At 45.4% G+C, this 15,430-nt stretch overlaps 2 protein-coding genes across 3 annotated transcripts in view; one reads left to right on the top strand and one right to left on the bottom strand.

The window, feature by feature from the left end:
* Nucleotides 1-7,941, bottom strand: part of CABP1 (calcium binding protein 1) — a 74,862-nt gene extending 66,921 nt beyond the window's left edge. The window contains exons 1-2 of one of the 2 annotated variants that reach the window (XM_083590428.1): nucleotides 7,793-7,941; nucleotides 4,561-4,878 (exon numbers count right to left, since the gene is read on the bottom strand). The gene's annotated coding sequence lies outside the window, so the exon portion shown is untranslated. Of the gene's footprint in view, nucleotides 1-4,560; nucleotides 5,033-7,792 lie in introns of those variants that run through there. The other variant, XM_083590427.1, reaches the window with a different exon arrangement.
* Nucleotides 7,942-8,278: 337 nt separating this feature from the next.
* Nucleotides 8,279-15,417, top strand: POP5 (POP5 homolog, ribonuclease P/MRP subunit). Its single transcript, XM_083590726.1, has 5 exons — nucleotides 8,279-8,435; nucleotides 9,672-9,814; nucleotides 10,757-10,906; nucleotides 14,261-14,344; nucleotides 15,173-15,417. Exons 1-5 carry the CDS (start codon nucleotides 8,416-8,418, stop codon nucleotides 15,277-15,279), a joined length of 504 nt encoding a protein of 167 aa, XP_083446852.1. The 5' UTR covers nucleotides 8,279-8,415; the 3' UTR covers nucleotides 15,280-15,417.
* Nucleotides 15,418-15,430: the final 13 nt, after the last annotated feature.

The raw sequence follows: 15,430 nt of genomic DNA, 5'->3' as shown, positions 1-15,430 counted from the left end.
GACCCAGCTGCGCCTTTGTTCAATGGGGAAGGGGAATTAGGGGGCCTGGGTGGCAGCAACCTGAGCCCATACAGTTAGAGGACAGAAGGTGTCACTAGGGGGTGTTACTGGAGCCCTTTCCAAGGACTGCCCACTAGGGCTTTGTGTAAGCAGCCCAGGTGACCTATGGTTAGGGAGTAGGAAGGATGCCTCTAGGATCAAGGGCAGGCTGGGCACACCCCTGGCTGACATTCTGGAAAGTGGCTGCCTATCAGGGTAGACAATACAGAGGCTAAATGGACCAAAAGTCACAATTCAGCATAAGGCAGCTTTTTATGTTTCCACATTTCTGTCTAAGTCACCACACAGAGAAGTTTTTCCAGACCCCCAAATGTTGTGATGTTAGGATCACAGGAATCTGCCTAGTTATTGAATCAAACCAGTAGCCCATCCAGCTCAGTATTGTCCACACTGGCTGGCAGGAATGGCTCTCCAGATTCAGGCAGGGAACATTGTACTGAAAGTGCAATGAAAAGATGTACAGGCTGCTCAACTTAAAGAAGGATATGCATCAGAAATAATAAATGCCAGGAAAATCAGATAAGCTTATAAAGACCATACAAGGCAACAGTCCCAAGACAAACCCTTTTTATGAGAGGGTGGAATCGGGTTTTCGGGTTGCAGTGTGGGAGGGAATGGATAACTAGGGCTGTATACAGACTATGCCTTTAAAGCACATTCAAAGCACATACTTTCCTTCCAAGAATTCTAGACACTGCAGTTTGTTAAGGGTTGCTGCTGGGAATTGTAACTCTGTGAGCGGTAAACTACAGTGCCCATAATTCTTCAAGGGAAAGAATGTGATTCAAATGTGCTTTAAAAGGATGGTATGTACACAGCCATGCATTTCCTTCTTGTAAGGCTAGTGACCCCAGGCAGGCTAACCATGTGTCTCTTGGCAGTGGCGTAGCGTGGGGGGTGCAGGGGGGGCCGACCGCACCGGGCGCAACATCTGGGGCTTAGGGTTAGGGGGCGCAAATCCACGGGTTAGGGGGCGCAAATTACTTGCCTTGCCCCAGGTGCTGACAACCCACGCTACGCCACTGTCTCTTGGACATGTTTTTGCCCTGTTCACATCTAAATAGGGATGTAGGATCTACTCTAGGTGTCACCAACCAGTGGATGATCACATAGTAAATTCTGAAAAAGTGCTACGGCTGTCAGTCACAAAATGGTTGCCATAAGGGTGTGGTTTAACACTAAATGGCTGTCATATCTGAATGAAAGAAAAGGAAGAAGGACACCAAAAGGTGGTACCTACATCAATTTCTATCCACTTTCTCTAGGCCATGCATGCTTTTATAAACTTCTGTCATGCTGTAATGAAATGGGGATGGGGAGAGCCATGTGTCACCTTGAGCTCCTTGCAGGAAAGGTGAGATAACAGGAGAAGCAGCAGCAATAACAATAAAAAAATACAAATACCAAAAAAAACCCCACCCCAAAATAAAACGTCCAGTGCTGGCACAGAGTTAGCTTTTGAGGTGGCTTTCAGGTATTATTCTATGATGTGTGCTGATTTAACCATAGCAGTGCAAGGCTATGAATAGTTCAGGCAGTCAGGCTTGAGTGCAACAACGTTCTCCCCCTCCTGTGGTTTTCTGGTATTCTGAAGCACACTGCCCCCAACAGTGGAGGTGGTACATAGCCATCAGGGTTGGTGGCCACTGAACAGGAGTAGCAAATAGTCCTTTGTGCATTTTACAGGGAATGTATACAGAGACTTTTTGCGGGAACCATAGAGAGGCATGGGTGGGGACATTAGTGCCCATGGGCACTGTGTTGGCAATATCAGTCTGCTAAGGGAGTGTGAAGCAGAGAAGAGTGAAACCTGCCACCTCTTCATCTGATCTCCCTGTTCTGTGATGCTTGAAGCAATTTTCTGGAAAGAGAAGTAAACAGAATTGAATTGGGGTATATTGTGAACATGCAGGGGGAGCAGGGGTGAAATTTGGGTTGTCTGTCACAGGCACATCCACCCCATCACTAGGCAGGCAGTGTGGGCAGGGAGGTGGATAAGTGTTCCATAGAGTCCTTTGTGAACTCATCAAGAGCATTTATGCAAGCCCAGCTGGACTGCAACAGCAGAGGAGTCGAGTGGGGGTGAAAACCAGGGGGATATAATTTTGTGGCTGTCTGCCGCTTCCTGCTTCAAGCCCAGGCAGGCCAAGGTTTGAAGTGCAAATGAGGCAGATGGGAGCAGAAAGGGAACATTTGAAGCTACAGGATGCCACTCTCATCCCATTCCTATAATGTCCAATTTTCTCAAGGATGCCGTAAACATCTTGCACAACATCATGGGGGGGGGCCACCAGAGCACCCAGCAGGCAAACCAGCAGGGGCTCAGAGTGGAAATATCCCCCACCCCCTGCTGCCACCACACACATACTCAGCTTTACTGGGGATAAAATGTTAATTTTTTAAATAATTTGAATAAATTCAGGCTGGCTGTGGTTTGCAACAAGGAAGAATTCTTGCACCTACTGCTGTGTTGGTGGCCTTCATTTATATACATAAGGCAGAGCATTTCAAACTGAAAAGCCCCAGAGGACTGTGGAGGAATACAAGGAGGAAAAATGAGTCGTTAACTAGGGAGATGCAATTGCACTTAATGAACAGCAAGAGGGTTCTTATTTATTTATATAACATGTTTGCCCTCCTCAGTCTGCCTGACAATAAGAAACTAAATAGCATCAAACCAAATTAAACCTTATGTTAATGAATACTATAGAGCAACACTGAAAAGAGCAACCCACCCTTTTTTGCCTGCAGTACTGTATTTTGGATTTGTGACCTGGCCTGCATTGAAAAGAGCAATAGTCCTCACCCTTTTGAGACCAAGGAGCCACCCTTTGGCCTAAGCATGCATTCAGGGAACCAATTATTCATTTTCCAATATATGTTTTTGTTATGTACTGAGTTGAATAGGATCCAAACTGCAGCAGTCTGATTGGTCCTAGAACAATAGGATCCAAAATGCAGCAGTCTGATTGGTCCTAGAACAATAGGATTCAGAATGCAGCAGTCTGATTGGTCCTAGAACAATGCAGCAGTATGATTGGTCGGCAGGAGCCACCCAATCCAGCTCCGGATAGAAGTGAATCCACAACCTGATTGGCCTACAGGAGAAGTCCGGAATTAGCCAATCACATGCAGCCCATTGTGTAAATAATGTATATAAAGCAGATACTTTGAGGGGACTTCCATTCCTCCTCACCACTATGAGCTGAATAAAGAGCATGAAATCACTTTGTGACTCTGAATATATTTCAGCTTTCAAGGCAGAAGCACTGCTAATCTTTGGTTAGGCCCACCCACCATCTGAAGACCAATGAATTAGAGCAGTGGTTCCCAATCCTTTTTAAGCCATCATTCTCTTGGTTCCATAAACTCATCCCCAGTGCCCCATACCCTATAAAATCATCATTCATATTAACACTTTATACAACCCACTAAGGAAGAAAATAACACAATACAATTCAAAGCTGTAACAATTACTTTCACATTTATATAAAAGTCAGCTAAAACTATTTAGTTGAATCAGTCCAACAAAACTTATGAACTTGATCCAATGATATCAGGTTTTCAAAGCCTGTTAGTCATTTACACCTCCAGCATCCCACTGCTGCCCCCTTGGCTCTTAGTGCCACCCTAGATAATCCCACAGCCTCCCAGAAGTTGGTACCACCCACCATGGAAAGCACTGGATTAGAGGGAGATGCATTATTTGAAGTAATAGGTTAGCCTTCCTCAATTTGCAGTCCATGAAATGTTTTGGCCTACAATTCCCATCAGCCCCAGCCAGCAGAGCCATGCTAGAGTAGACATTAATCCCTGCTGCATGAGATCAATTTGGAGAGCATGGGAGAATCAGAATTGGTATTTAATAGGTTATCACCACCTATGCTACAGCATATGAATTTACAGGTGATACAGGGGTTCCTAACTGCAAATGTGTCTGCTGTTACATGTATGTACAATGAATGCAAGATAAATTTTGCCACCCTGCGCTGAGTTTTAACTTCCAGTGACCTGGAGAAGCAGGATGAAAGATGAAGAACGGTGACCTGAGAATCTGCATTTGGAAAATATTGAAAAGGCACCCCCAAAACAAAGTAGTTCCAGGGGGCGAAGCAGGAGTCAAAAGACTCCTTTTGATCCACCAGAGTCCAGTTTGTCAGGTGCATGAGGTGGGATCCTCAAATGATAAGTTTATGGATGTAGAGGAAAAAATAGCCAAGCATTAAGACCATAAAAAGAGCCCAGTGGCTGATTCAGGCCAAAGCAGACTGATCTAGCCCAGCATCCTCTCAGTGGCAGAACAGCTGCCTCAAAGGGAAGCCCATAAGCAGGACATGGGTGCTGCAGAACTCTCCCCACGTGATACCCAGCGACTTGACATTCCAGCACCATTTTCCGCTCCCTTCCTTCTCACCAAAGCCGGGGAGACCTTTCCAGCATGACAGTATTGTGTGGAGCCAGAGACAAAAAGTGAGTGAAGCAATATGTGGGCTCTTTTACCTCCTTCCTTGGTTTACAGCTTCAGTGATCACTGTTGCAATCAAAGTGTTATGTACTGAAGTTCTCACCCTGGGCCAGCAGGGGGATACTGTAGATAGTTTTCACTCAGGTCCAATATGCAAATAAGGGATTGAAAGTGACGATCAGTGATTGGATAGTTTCAGAAAGTTGTTACAGTTACGTTGTACTGGAGCTCTATATAAGCAGGCTGGCTGAATTCTTCAGTTCAGGTCGGTTCTGGCCTGTGAATAAACAAAAGCTGTTTGAAGAATTGCTGTGTCGTCTGATATGTTCACCCACAACTTAACACAAAGCTCCCTTCAAAAGAACAAGACATTAATTGGACATTATCTGCAGTTCTTTGAACAATAGAAAAGCACCATGTCGAATATCTACACGTACGTGTCTCTATGTATATGTGTATGTTTCACATGACGTTGACCTGCCGGATTGCCTTACCCCCAGCACATTTTTTTCTAAAAAAATGTTTAGGGGTACGCTAATTTTGACTCAATAAAATCATTTTATAGTTCAAATTGGGGGGGCGGGATACAGTAAATGGACAAAAGTACAAAGATTCACAAAATGTTTAGAGGTATGCGTACCTCTGCATCCCCCCCAGAAAAAAACACTGCTTACCCCCATATATGACTGCTTTGATCTGAGGAACTGGTGCTGTTAAAGGCACCACCGTCTGCATTTGTAATAAATCAATATTTCAGTTTAGCAGCTTCCATACTTTGGAGCTGCCTCCCAACATCATGCACGGACCTTCACTGTACTCTTTTCCATGCCTGCTAAAGACATTTATGTTTTGTTGTTGTTTAGTCGTTCAGTCGTGTCCGGCTCTTCATGACCCCATGGACCAGAGCACGCCAGGCACTTCTGTCTTCCACTGCCTCCCGCAGTTTGGACAAACTCATGCTGGTAGCTTAGAGAGCACTGTCCAACCATCTCGTCCTCTGTCGTCCCCTTCTCCTTCTGCCCTCCATCTTTCCCAACATCAGGGTCTTTTCCAGGGAGTCTTCTCTTCTCATGAGGTGGCCAAAGTATTGAAGCCTCAGCTTCACGATCTGTCCTTCCAGTGAGGACTCAGGGCTAATTTCCTTAAGAATGGATGCGTTTGATCTTCTTGCAGTCCATGGGACTCTCAAGAGTCTCCTCCAGCACCATAATCCAAAAGCATCAATTCTTCGGCGATCAGCCTTCTTTATGGTCCATTTATGTTTACACAAAACCTTTCCAGACACGTTGTCATGAATCATAGAATCATAGAGTTGGAAGAGACCACAAGGGCCATCGAGTCCAACCCCCTGCCAAGCAGGAAACACCATCAGAGCACTCCTGACATATGGTTGTCAAGCCTCTGCTTAAAGACCTCCAAAGAAGGAGACTCCACCACACTCCTTGGCAGCAAATTCCACTGTCAAACAGCTCTTACTGTCAGGAAGTTCTTCCTAATGTTTAGGTGGAATCTTCTTTCTTGTAGTTTGGATCCATTGCTCCGTGTCCGCTTCTCTGGAGCAGCAGAAAACAACCTTTCTCCCTCCTCTATGTGACATCCTTTTATATATTTGAACATGGCTATCATATCACCCCTTAACCTCCTCTTCTCCAGGCTAAACATGCCCAGCTCCCTTAGCCGTTCCTCATAAGGCATTGTTTCCAGGCCTTTGACCATTTTGGTTGCCCTCCTCTGGACACGTTCCAGTTTCTCAGTGTCCTTCTTGAACTGTGGTGCCCAGAACTGGACACAGTACTCCAGGTGAGGTCTGACCAGAGCAGAATACAGTGGCACTATTACTTCCCTTGATCTAGATGCTATACTCCTATTGATGCAGCCCAGAATTGCATTGGCTTTTTTAGCTGCCGCGTCACACTGTTGGCTCATGTCAAGTTTGTGGTCAACCAAGACTCCTAGATCCTTTTCACATGTACTGCTCTCAAGCCAGGTGTCACCCATCTTGTATTTGTGCCTCTCATTTTTTTTGCCCAAGTGCAATACTTTACATTTCTCCCTGTTAAAATTCATCTTGTTTGCTTTGGCCCAGTTCTCTAATCTGCCAAGGTCGTTTTGAAGTGTGATCCTGTCCTCTGGGGTGTTAGCCACCCCTCCCAGTTTGGTGTCATCTGCAGATTTGATTAGGATGCCCTTGAGTCCATCATCCAAGTCGTTGATAAAGATGTTGAATAAGACCGGGCCCAAGACAGAACCCTGTGGCACCCCACTAGTCACTCTTCTCCAGGATGAAGGGGAACCATTGATGAGCACCCTTTGGGTTCGGTCAGTCAGCCAGTTACAAATCCACTGAGTGGTAGCATAGTCAAGACCGCATTTTACCAGCTTCTTTACAAGAATATCATGGGGCACCTTGTCAAATGCCTTGCTGAAATCAAGGTAGGCTACATCCACTGCGTTCCCTTCATCTACCAGGGTTGTAATTCTGTCAAAAAACGAGATCAGGTTAGTCTGACATGACTTATTTTTCAGAAATCCATGCTGACTATTGGTGATCACAGCATTCCTTTCTAGGTGCTCACAGACTGTTTGCTTAATGATCTGCTCCAGAATCTTCCCTGGTATTGATGTCAGACTGACTGGGCGGTAATTATTTGGGTCCTCTCTTTTCCCCTTTTTGAAAATAGGGACAACATTTGCCCTCCTCCAGTCTGCCGGGACTTCGCCTGTTCTCCAGGAATTCTCAAAGATGACTGCCAGTGGTTCTGAGATCACATCTGCCAGTTCTTTTAATACTCTTGGATGCAGTTCAGCTGGCCCTGGAGACTTGAATACATCTAAACTAGCCAAGTATTCTTGTACTATCCCCTTAGTTATTCTAGTTATTATTCATGTTTTCATGTGGTTTTTAGCTTACTGTCGGTTTTAACTTTTTCTTTTTTGTTTTGTTTACAATAGTTATTTTAGTCCCAGTGTTAGCTTATTATTTATTTTAATTATTCGTTGAAGGCTTGACATAGTTGTTTTTAAACTATTTTTTTTATTTTTTTTGTTAACTGCTATAAGGTGGTTGTTGTTTTTAAAAAAGAAGTGGTATATAGAATTCTGCTAAATTGAAATATATATTAATTTTTTTGTGAAACGCTATACTAGTGGCCTGTCTTCTTCCCCTCCACCCTTATTTTTTAAAAGGTAAAATTCTGTTTTTTTTATGTGACCCATACACGAGCAATGTAGTTCATGAGGTGAGAAACAAGAAACGGTTTTGCCCACCTCAGCACTCTGCACTTTAGGCGGGAAAAAGCCTAGCAAAGCGCTCGCACGCCACCAAGCGGCGAAAAAGTTAACAAACTCCTTCGTGGCTCCTTCCCTCTCGGAGGGAACCAATCTCATTTAAACTTGAAAAAAGGCGGGCGAAAGAGGGAGTGCATGAGCGCTGATTGGTCGGCTGACGGCTGAACTCCGAGGGAGGGAACTTTGAAAAGTAATGACGGTTAGTACGCTAATAGTGTGGGGGGGGGGGAGGCGTGACCAATAGGAATATATTTTTTCCCCTTCCCTATTAAGCCCGCCTCTTCTGAACTATTATTGGCTGATATGAACAGAAGCTCCCCTTGTATCGGGCGGCTGATGCAGAACACAGAATTTAACTGCTGAGAGAAACCAACGGAGAATCTCCCGGATTCGCCTCACGATGTTGTCGCTCTTCCTTTTCATATCTCTGTGGTGTTAAGGGCTTCCGCCATAGAGATTACAAGGGCTAGAGCGAAGCCACCTAGGAAGCCCATACATAGCCAATGGGGGCTCTCAACTGGTGCCGGAAGTTTGGGCCTTTTGCCACTCTATAACCTCACTGTCGCCGGAAGTTCAACAATAGCTGGGGTTTCGCTGTAGAGATGGTGAGGTTTAAGAACAGGTGAGACTCTTTTCTTTCCTTTTTAAAACACTTAGCTCTTTTCTGAGGCGGCTAATGGTCGGTTCACTTCCATGGTTAGCTGCTCCCTGCCTTGCCTGCTTTATTAGTTATTTGAAGCCTGCTTTCAAAAAATTTTCTTCGCCTAAAAAGGCTCCCAAAGTGGTTTACAAATGTCCGTAATAATAATAATAATAATAATAATAATAATAATAATAATAATAATTATTATTATTATTATTATTATTATTATTATTTATATCCCGCCCTCCCCAGCCGAAGCCGGGCTCAGAGCAGCTAACAACAGTAAAATGATACAACATTCTAAAATCATTTCATTATAAAGTCAGTTCAGATCAGATTAATGGCAACCATTGGGCTAGAGTTCAGTGAAGAATTGCCAAAGGAGGGGGTCAGGCTGTGCCTTGGCCAAAGGCCTGGTGGAACAGCTCTGTCTTGCAGGCCCTGTGGAAAGATGTCAAGTCCTGCAGGGCCATTGTCTCTTGTGACAGAGCGTTCCACCAGATCGGGACCACAGCCGAAAAAGCCCTGGCTCTGGTTGAGGCCAGCCTAACATCTCTGTGGCCCGGGACGTCCAGGATGTTTTTGTTTGAAGACCGTAAGGTCCTCCGTGGGACATACCAGGAGAGGCGGTCCCGTAATAAACATTACAGGCACGGAGGGGAATGGGGAGGGGGAGGAGGGAAAGCAAGCTCAGTCACATTTTCGTGGTTACAGAATTCCAGCAATGACCAGCTGGAATGAAATGATTTCGAGGAGAAGGATCCCCCAAGGTTGCCGGTGTTTTAGCAGAACTACAGTGGTACCTCGGGTTACAGACGCTTCAGGTTACAGACGCTTCAGGTTACAGACTCCGCTAACCCAGAAATATTACCTCGGGTTAAGAACTTTGCTTCACGATGAGAACAGAAATTGTGCTCCAGCGGCGCGGCAGCAGCAGGAGGCCCCATTAGCTAAAATGGTGCTTCAGGTTAAGAACAGTTTCAGGTTAAGAACGGACCTCTGGAACAAATTAAGTACTTAACCCGAGGTACCACTGTAATTGAGAGGCCCTTAATCCCCATCTCTTCCTCTCCTGTAAGCCTGACTGGAATGGCTACTGCAGGTGATAGTTGGGAGAGGAGCCTGACAGAGTGAATGTTTCATGGGCCCTTCGTAGCTCAGCCACCTCATCACCTTTTGCTCTGCCGTAATGCCCATTTCTCTCCGTCTCTGCAGATACTTCGTTTGCGAGATCATCTCCGAGGACCCTCATTGTCTGCAGCTTATTGAGGAGCGCACTGTGCACAACACAGTGAAAAATGCTGTTGCACGAATTCACGGAGACTTTGGACTAGCCTGCTGCTCCATCGCTTTTTCAGGTCTGGCTTCTGGAGCTTTCTTTGCAGCCCAATGTGCCAACCTCCCCTCTTTAAGGAAATCTGTGCAGTTTGGGTTCCTCTGCAATCTCCCTTTAGCTCTCTGTCTGTCCTGTGCTTTGGAAGATATGCAAATTTTTATTCTAAAATGAGAACTATTGACCATTCTAGTAATTTCAGACCTGCTAGCACACCAGCCGCATATTATGGTCCCCCAAATACCTGGCAATTCTCCTGCAGTCACAGGAAGGCTGCAGATTCAGGATATATTTACCGTGTTGGGACCCAGTTTATGCATACCTGGTGTCAGAGGTGTGTTGGTATCTTAAGTGCTAACTTGGCTCCATTATTTTGTATAGCAGTCTTAAGATGCAAATTGCAAAAAATCAGAGGGCACTTTGTACAAAATCTGTATAGGGAGGGCCTGATAACAGTTGTACTTTGTTAGGCATGGATGAGGCAGAATATCCCTGAGCAGAAACTACTCTGAAGTTGAACAGGCTACTACACAAGTTGAAAATATCAGTTGCACTTCAACAGCACACTTGCTCTTGAGATTTAAGTTTGGTGAACATTGAAAACAAATTCCTCTGAGACAATCAAAAAGCAGTTTTTCCTATGACTTCATTCTTTGCAGGTGCCAAAAGTTAGGTGTTTGAGGTTTATTTTATTCTCACAAGCTGGGTTGTTGGGCTGCTTATAGATATTGGGTAGCTTTAAACAAGTCACTGAGTTTCATGTCTGAGACTGGGATTTAAGTATGATTAGTCACTGCACAGATAGGCTGCTTCAATATCTTTGCCATCGTATTTTCCAACTTGCTACTAAAAGCAGCTAAGGAAACATGGGTTTCTTTTTGGGGTGGGGGGTACAATTACATTTTGCTCCTGTCCTGTTGAAAGCCTGTGCTGAACTTTGAAGGGTCTCTTCTCTGTGTTGTTCCAGTAAAGTACCTCAACGCTTACACAGGAGTTGTTCTGTTGTGTTGCCGGAAGGACTTTTATCGGCTACTTGGTTCATCTCTTCCCTTCATCGGTCACTTGGAGAACAAGAATCAGTGTTATCCCTGTTCCTTTAACACGCTATATGTTGGAGGTGAGCTCAGTTCTTTAGGATTCTTATTTTTCAGCAGTTTAATTTGCTCAGTGGTATCCTCTTGTGTGCTGAAGTCTCTTAAATGGGGATGCCTAGACTTTTTGTTTTTGTGGCAATTATTTGCTGAAAGTGAATGTCAGGGTCATTCAGTCTTACCTAATATTGAATATACTGGGCACCAACAAATGTAATGATGCCAGAAGATGTTTGTTCAAAGCAGCTTATAATAACTAAATATAAAAAAAAAAATTTGGGTCATTCCAAAGCAGGTGATTCAATTTTTTTACTTTGTGCCTCAAATTTTCTTAATATTTTCTACACATGTTGAATGATCAAAACTGAGTTTAAATTTAAAATTATATTTTTTTAACTCATCCCATTTATTGAGTTATGAGGGTTTCAGATTTCAAAAAATTGACAATTTTGGCCTTGTCAGGCTACACAAAAACCTTAAAAGCTCAGCCCAGAATTGAGATACTTCGAAACTAAAAATACTGATCTCTTCAGAACTTTATGGGCCTTAATATATGTCACATGATGGGCTTATTTGAAAAAATTAAGTTAAATTTTAAAAAGTGATTTTAAAAAATACAATTAAAATTTTCCCCAAAAATGTATTGATTATTTAATATTTCTAAGAGCTACCTGGAAAATTTCATATTGGGATCTAAATGGGATCACAGTACCAAAAAATATTTTGTACGTACATGCCTGCCTTATTGGGTTCTATTTAGGATAAATTGGTCTTATTGGAGTAAAATATAACAGAATAAACAAGACTTCAAACTATGGTATAATAATAATAATAATAATAATAATAATAATAATAATAATAATTTATTATTTATACCCCGCCCATCTGGCTGGGCCTCCCCAGCCACTCTGGGCGGCTTCCATAAAAACCAAAAATACAATAAAATATCACACGTTAAAAACTTCCCTGAACAGGGCTGCCTTAAGATGTCTTCTGAATGTCAGGTAGTTGTTTATCACTTTGACATCTGCTGGAAGGGCGTTCCACAGGGCGGGCGCCACTACCGAGAAGGCCCTCTGCCTGGTTCCCTGTAGCTTTGCTTCTCGCAATGAGGGAACCGCCAGAAGGCCCTCGGCGCTGGACCTCAGCGTACGGGCAGAATGATGGGGGTGGAGACGCTCCTTCAGGTATACTGGACCGAGGCCTGAAGTATCAGTTACTTCAGGCATTTCCTTAGAAAGTTATTCACTTACCGCATTTTTCGCCCTATAGGACACACTTTTCCCCCTCCAAAAATGAAGGGGAAATCTGTGTGCGTCCTATGGGGCGAATGTAGGCTTTCGCTGAAGCTTGGAGAGCGAGAGGGGTCGGTGCGCACCGACCCCTCTCGCTCTCCGGGCTTCAGGAAGCTATCCGCAAGCCTGGGGCTCCCTAGGCTGCGGATAGCAGCCTGCTGCCCGGAGTGCGGGGCGCACTGAAGCAGAGCGCCCCGCGCTTCGGGCAGATATCCTTTTCTCCTCTAAAAACTACAGTAGGTGCGTTTTTAAAAGCTCAGGCTTCCCCCGCCCCAGCCCTGCAGCTGGGGGGGGGAATAATATTTTTTTCCTTTATTTCCCCCCAAAAAAACTAGGTGCGTCCTATGGGCCGGTGCGTCCTATAGGGCAAAAAATACGTTAGCAGGTATCTGAAAAGCTAGCCAAGCTTTTCTTTTTAAAATGTGTTCCAAAGCAGTGATAGAATTAACGCTTCGAAAGAATTCTTGTTTGTGATGGCCACCAACCTAAATGACTTTTTAAAAAGGGGATTGGACAAAGTCATGGGGGAGAGGGCTATGCTCTGTCTCCAAAGTCGAAGGCAACGGTGCTTCTGAATACTGTTTGCTGGTTTCCTACAGGCATCTGTGTGGCTGCTTTGAGATCAGGATGCTGGACTAGATGGGCCATTGGCCTGATTCTTCAGGGCTCTGATGTTCTTACCCATTAGTTCACTCCTCTTCTGGGTTTCCTGCTAGAGTAGAGGTTTTCAACCTTTTGGAGTCAATGGTTCCCTTGACCAACTGCATTATTTCTGCAGCACCCCTGTGGGGCTCAGGAGCCCAGCTATGCCACCCCTTGCCTGCAGAGCTGGCAGCCTCTCACCCTTTTTCACCCTTGTGGTGTTCCGTCCTCCAGGTAGCCACTGTTGCCGCCCCTGGACTCTGAACTCCAAACCCTGCTGCCCACTGCCCCACAAGGGCCTGGGAAGAGAATGCCCCCAGCCTTAGTGGCCCAACGGAGACTGGCCAAAGGTGAATGTGAAGCCAGCACCTTACCTTGAGAGACAGCAGTGGCAGCTGCCGGGCCTGCATGGGCACTTCAGCACCGGGCACTCAGCTCCCAGGCAGGCCTTGCACAGCAAGCACAAAAAAGGCCAGTGCAACACCTGCCTGCCTGGCCTCCCACTTGTCTGTCCATTCCCAACAGCGAGGGCTAGTGGACTAGCTGGCTGGGCTCCCTGGAGTGCTTGCTTGCTTATTCTGAGGCCACCTCAGCTCTTGCCAACCAGCACCCCCTGGCCACCGCAGAGGCACCATTTGGGGAGCTTGTAGCCAGGGCTGCTGCAACTAACAGCCATATAAGCTTTTGGGAGTCAGAGACATGAGAGAGCATCAGAAGAGGGAGGGAAGGAAAGAGGCACCCCTATCCTTCAAGGCACCCCAGGGTGCCACGGCACACTAGTTGAAATCCTCTGCGCTAGAGGATTTCAAGAGTGTTGCTGTAGGACAGTCGTTTCCAAAGTCCATTTCAGGGGCCTAATCCAGCCCACCGGTCGGTTTAATCTGGCCCCTGTGGCAGTTTATTTCCTGGGGTAAAATCCTTAAAAAAACCCTCAACAACTTCAATCCTAAAAAAACCCTCAATAACTTTAGTTAGCCCTTTGGTCGGCCCTCACGGCCCTTCACTTCATCAAACCTGGCCCTCTTTGAAATAATAATTTATTATTTATACCCTGCCCATCTGGCTGGGTTTCCCCAGCCACTCCGGGCGGCTTCCAATCCAGTGTTAAAAACAATGCAGCATTAAATATTAAAAACTTCCCTAAAAAGGGCTGCCTTCAGATGTCTTTTAAAGATAAGATAGCTGCTTATTTCACATCTGAAGGGAGGGCGTTCCACAGGGCGGGCGCCACTACCAAGAAGGCCCTGTCTGGTTCCCTGTAACCTCACTTCTCACAATGAGGGAACCGCCAGAAGGCCCTCGGCGCTGGATCTCAGGGCTGAACAGTGGGGGTGGAGACGCTCCTTCAGGATACAGTTTGGACACCACTGCTGTAGCATGTAAGCACAGTTGCCTTTGCTTCTGGCGTTGTTGATGCATATGCTCTCATTTTCCTCCCATCAGCTACAATACGGAGGTGTCAGAAATTCTTAATCCAGTACAACAAGGACCAGCTGCTCCTGCTGCTACGCAATTGCTCCAATGAAGGTAACAAACCGCTTGGCTTGCAGCGTTAAAATGGGGGCAGGCTAGACTAGAGCCTAGAGCTCTAGCCACTAGAGCCTCTGTGAGAAGAAACATTAAAACAATTAATTGTTGAGATTGAGGCAGAGTAGAATGTGGAGGCTGCTTCTCTCCTAGTGGGTTCAGATGGGGCACCGCCTCTCCCTCTGAACAGGTTGTGGGGTCTACTGAGTTTCCATTGATCTGGTTGTGGTGGATAGCATGCTGCCGCCACGTGAGTATTTACCTAGTGAAGGGCTGCCTGTTAGTTTTGTGGGAGCATGAAATAACAACAGCAGGGTTGTGGGCCAAGCCACAGCTATAAAGGGACATCTAGAAGCCTTACAGTGCACTCCAGATTATTTCTCAGGCAGGTGGGGCATTCAGCACCAATTGCAACCCTTGCCAGAACTGGCTGCATTTGGGAGCTCAAGTGCAAGTCTTACTTTTGGCAGGGACTTTTGTAGCCTGCTGCTTGGAATTCAAGAAAAGCCTGCAAATGAAGTGTGCCCTTAATTCTCCTTTTGAATCACATAGCACAGGGAGACTAGCCATTTTTCTCGAAAGTGACCCGTGTAGGTTGAGGCCATAGCCAGTTCTGCACCCACACCTACTGGATGGGGTAGCAGTGCAGATGTTTGGCTTCCAGGCAATCTCAGTTTTTTAAAAAAGTTTCTAGTCTTTCCAGCTGGTAGGCTGCCCAGAATCCTTTGCAACAGTAGAAGAGGGCTAACGCAAAGGTAGAAAAGCACCACCCTAGACTGCCTTGTATATCACAATGTCTTTTGAGTTTAACTTTTCTTTTTTACACAGCCGACAGACAAGCCATCCAGAAGTCGATGCAGAGCTGTGCACTTGTGGGAGAGCAGCAGTTTCAGAGTCACGATGAAGACAGCGATGTTAGCACAGAGATGGCCTGAACAAAGCAGTAGTCTGCGGACTCTTGTAGGACAAGGCCATTTATATGAGGGATTCTTGCTGGCAAGGATCAATATTTCTCTCCCCCAGTTCTTTTTACAGCAGTTAATGTATATGGTAATAAAATAGATAAAAGCAAATAGTTATGTCCAT

The sequence above is a fragment of the Podarcis filfolensis genome (assembly GCF_964270895.1).
Source record: "Podarcis filfolensis genome assembly, chromosome: 16".
NCBI lineage: Eukaryota > Metazoa > Chordata > Lepidosauria > Squamata > Lacertidae > Podarcis > Podarcis filfolensis.
This window is presented reverse-complemented; position numbering and strand designations above follow the sequence as displayed.

Excerpts from the sequence above, each read along its gene's own strand:
- POP5 (XM_083590726.1), top strand. The coding sequence starts at position 8,416 with ATGGTGAGGTTTAAGAACAG. Across the intron at positions 8,436-9,671 it reads ATGGTGAGGTTTAAGAACAG|ATACTTCGTTTGCGAGATCA; the intron begins GTGAGACTCTTT and ends CCGTCTCTGCAG. Across the intron at positions 14,345-15,172 it reads ACGCAATTGCTCCAATGAAG|CCGACAGACAAGCCATCCAG; the intron begins GTAACAAACCGC and ends TTTTTTACACAG.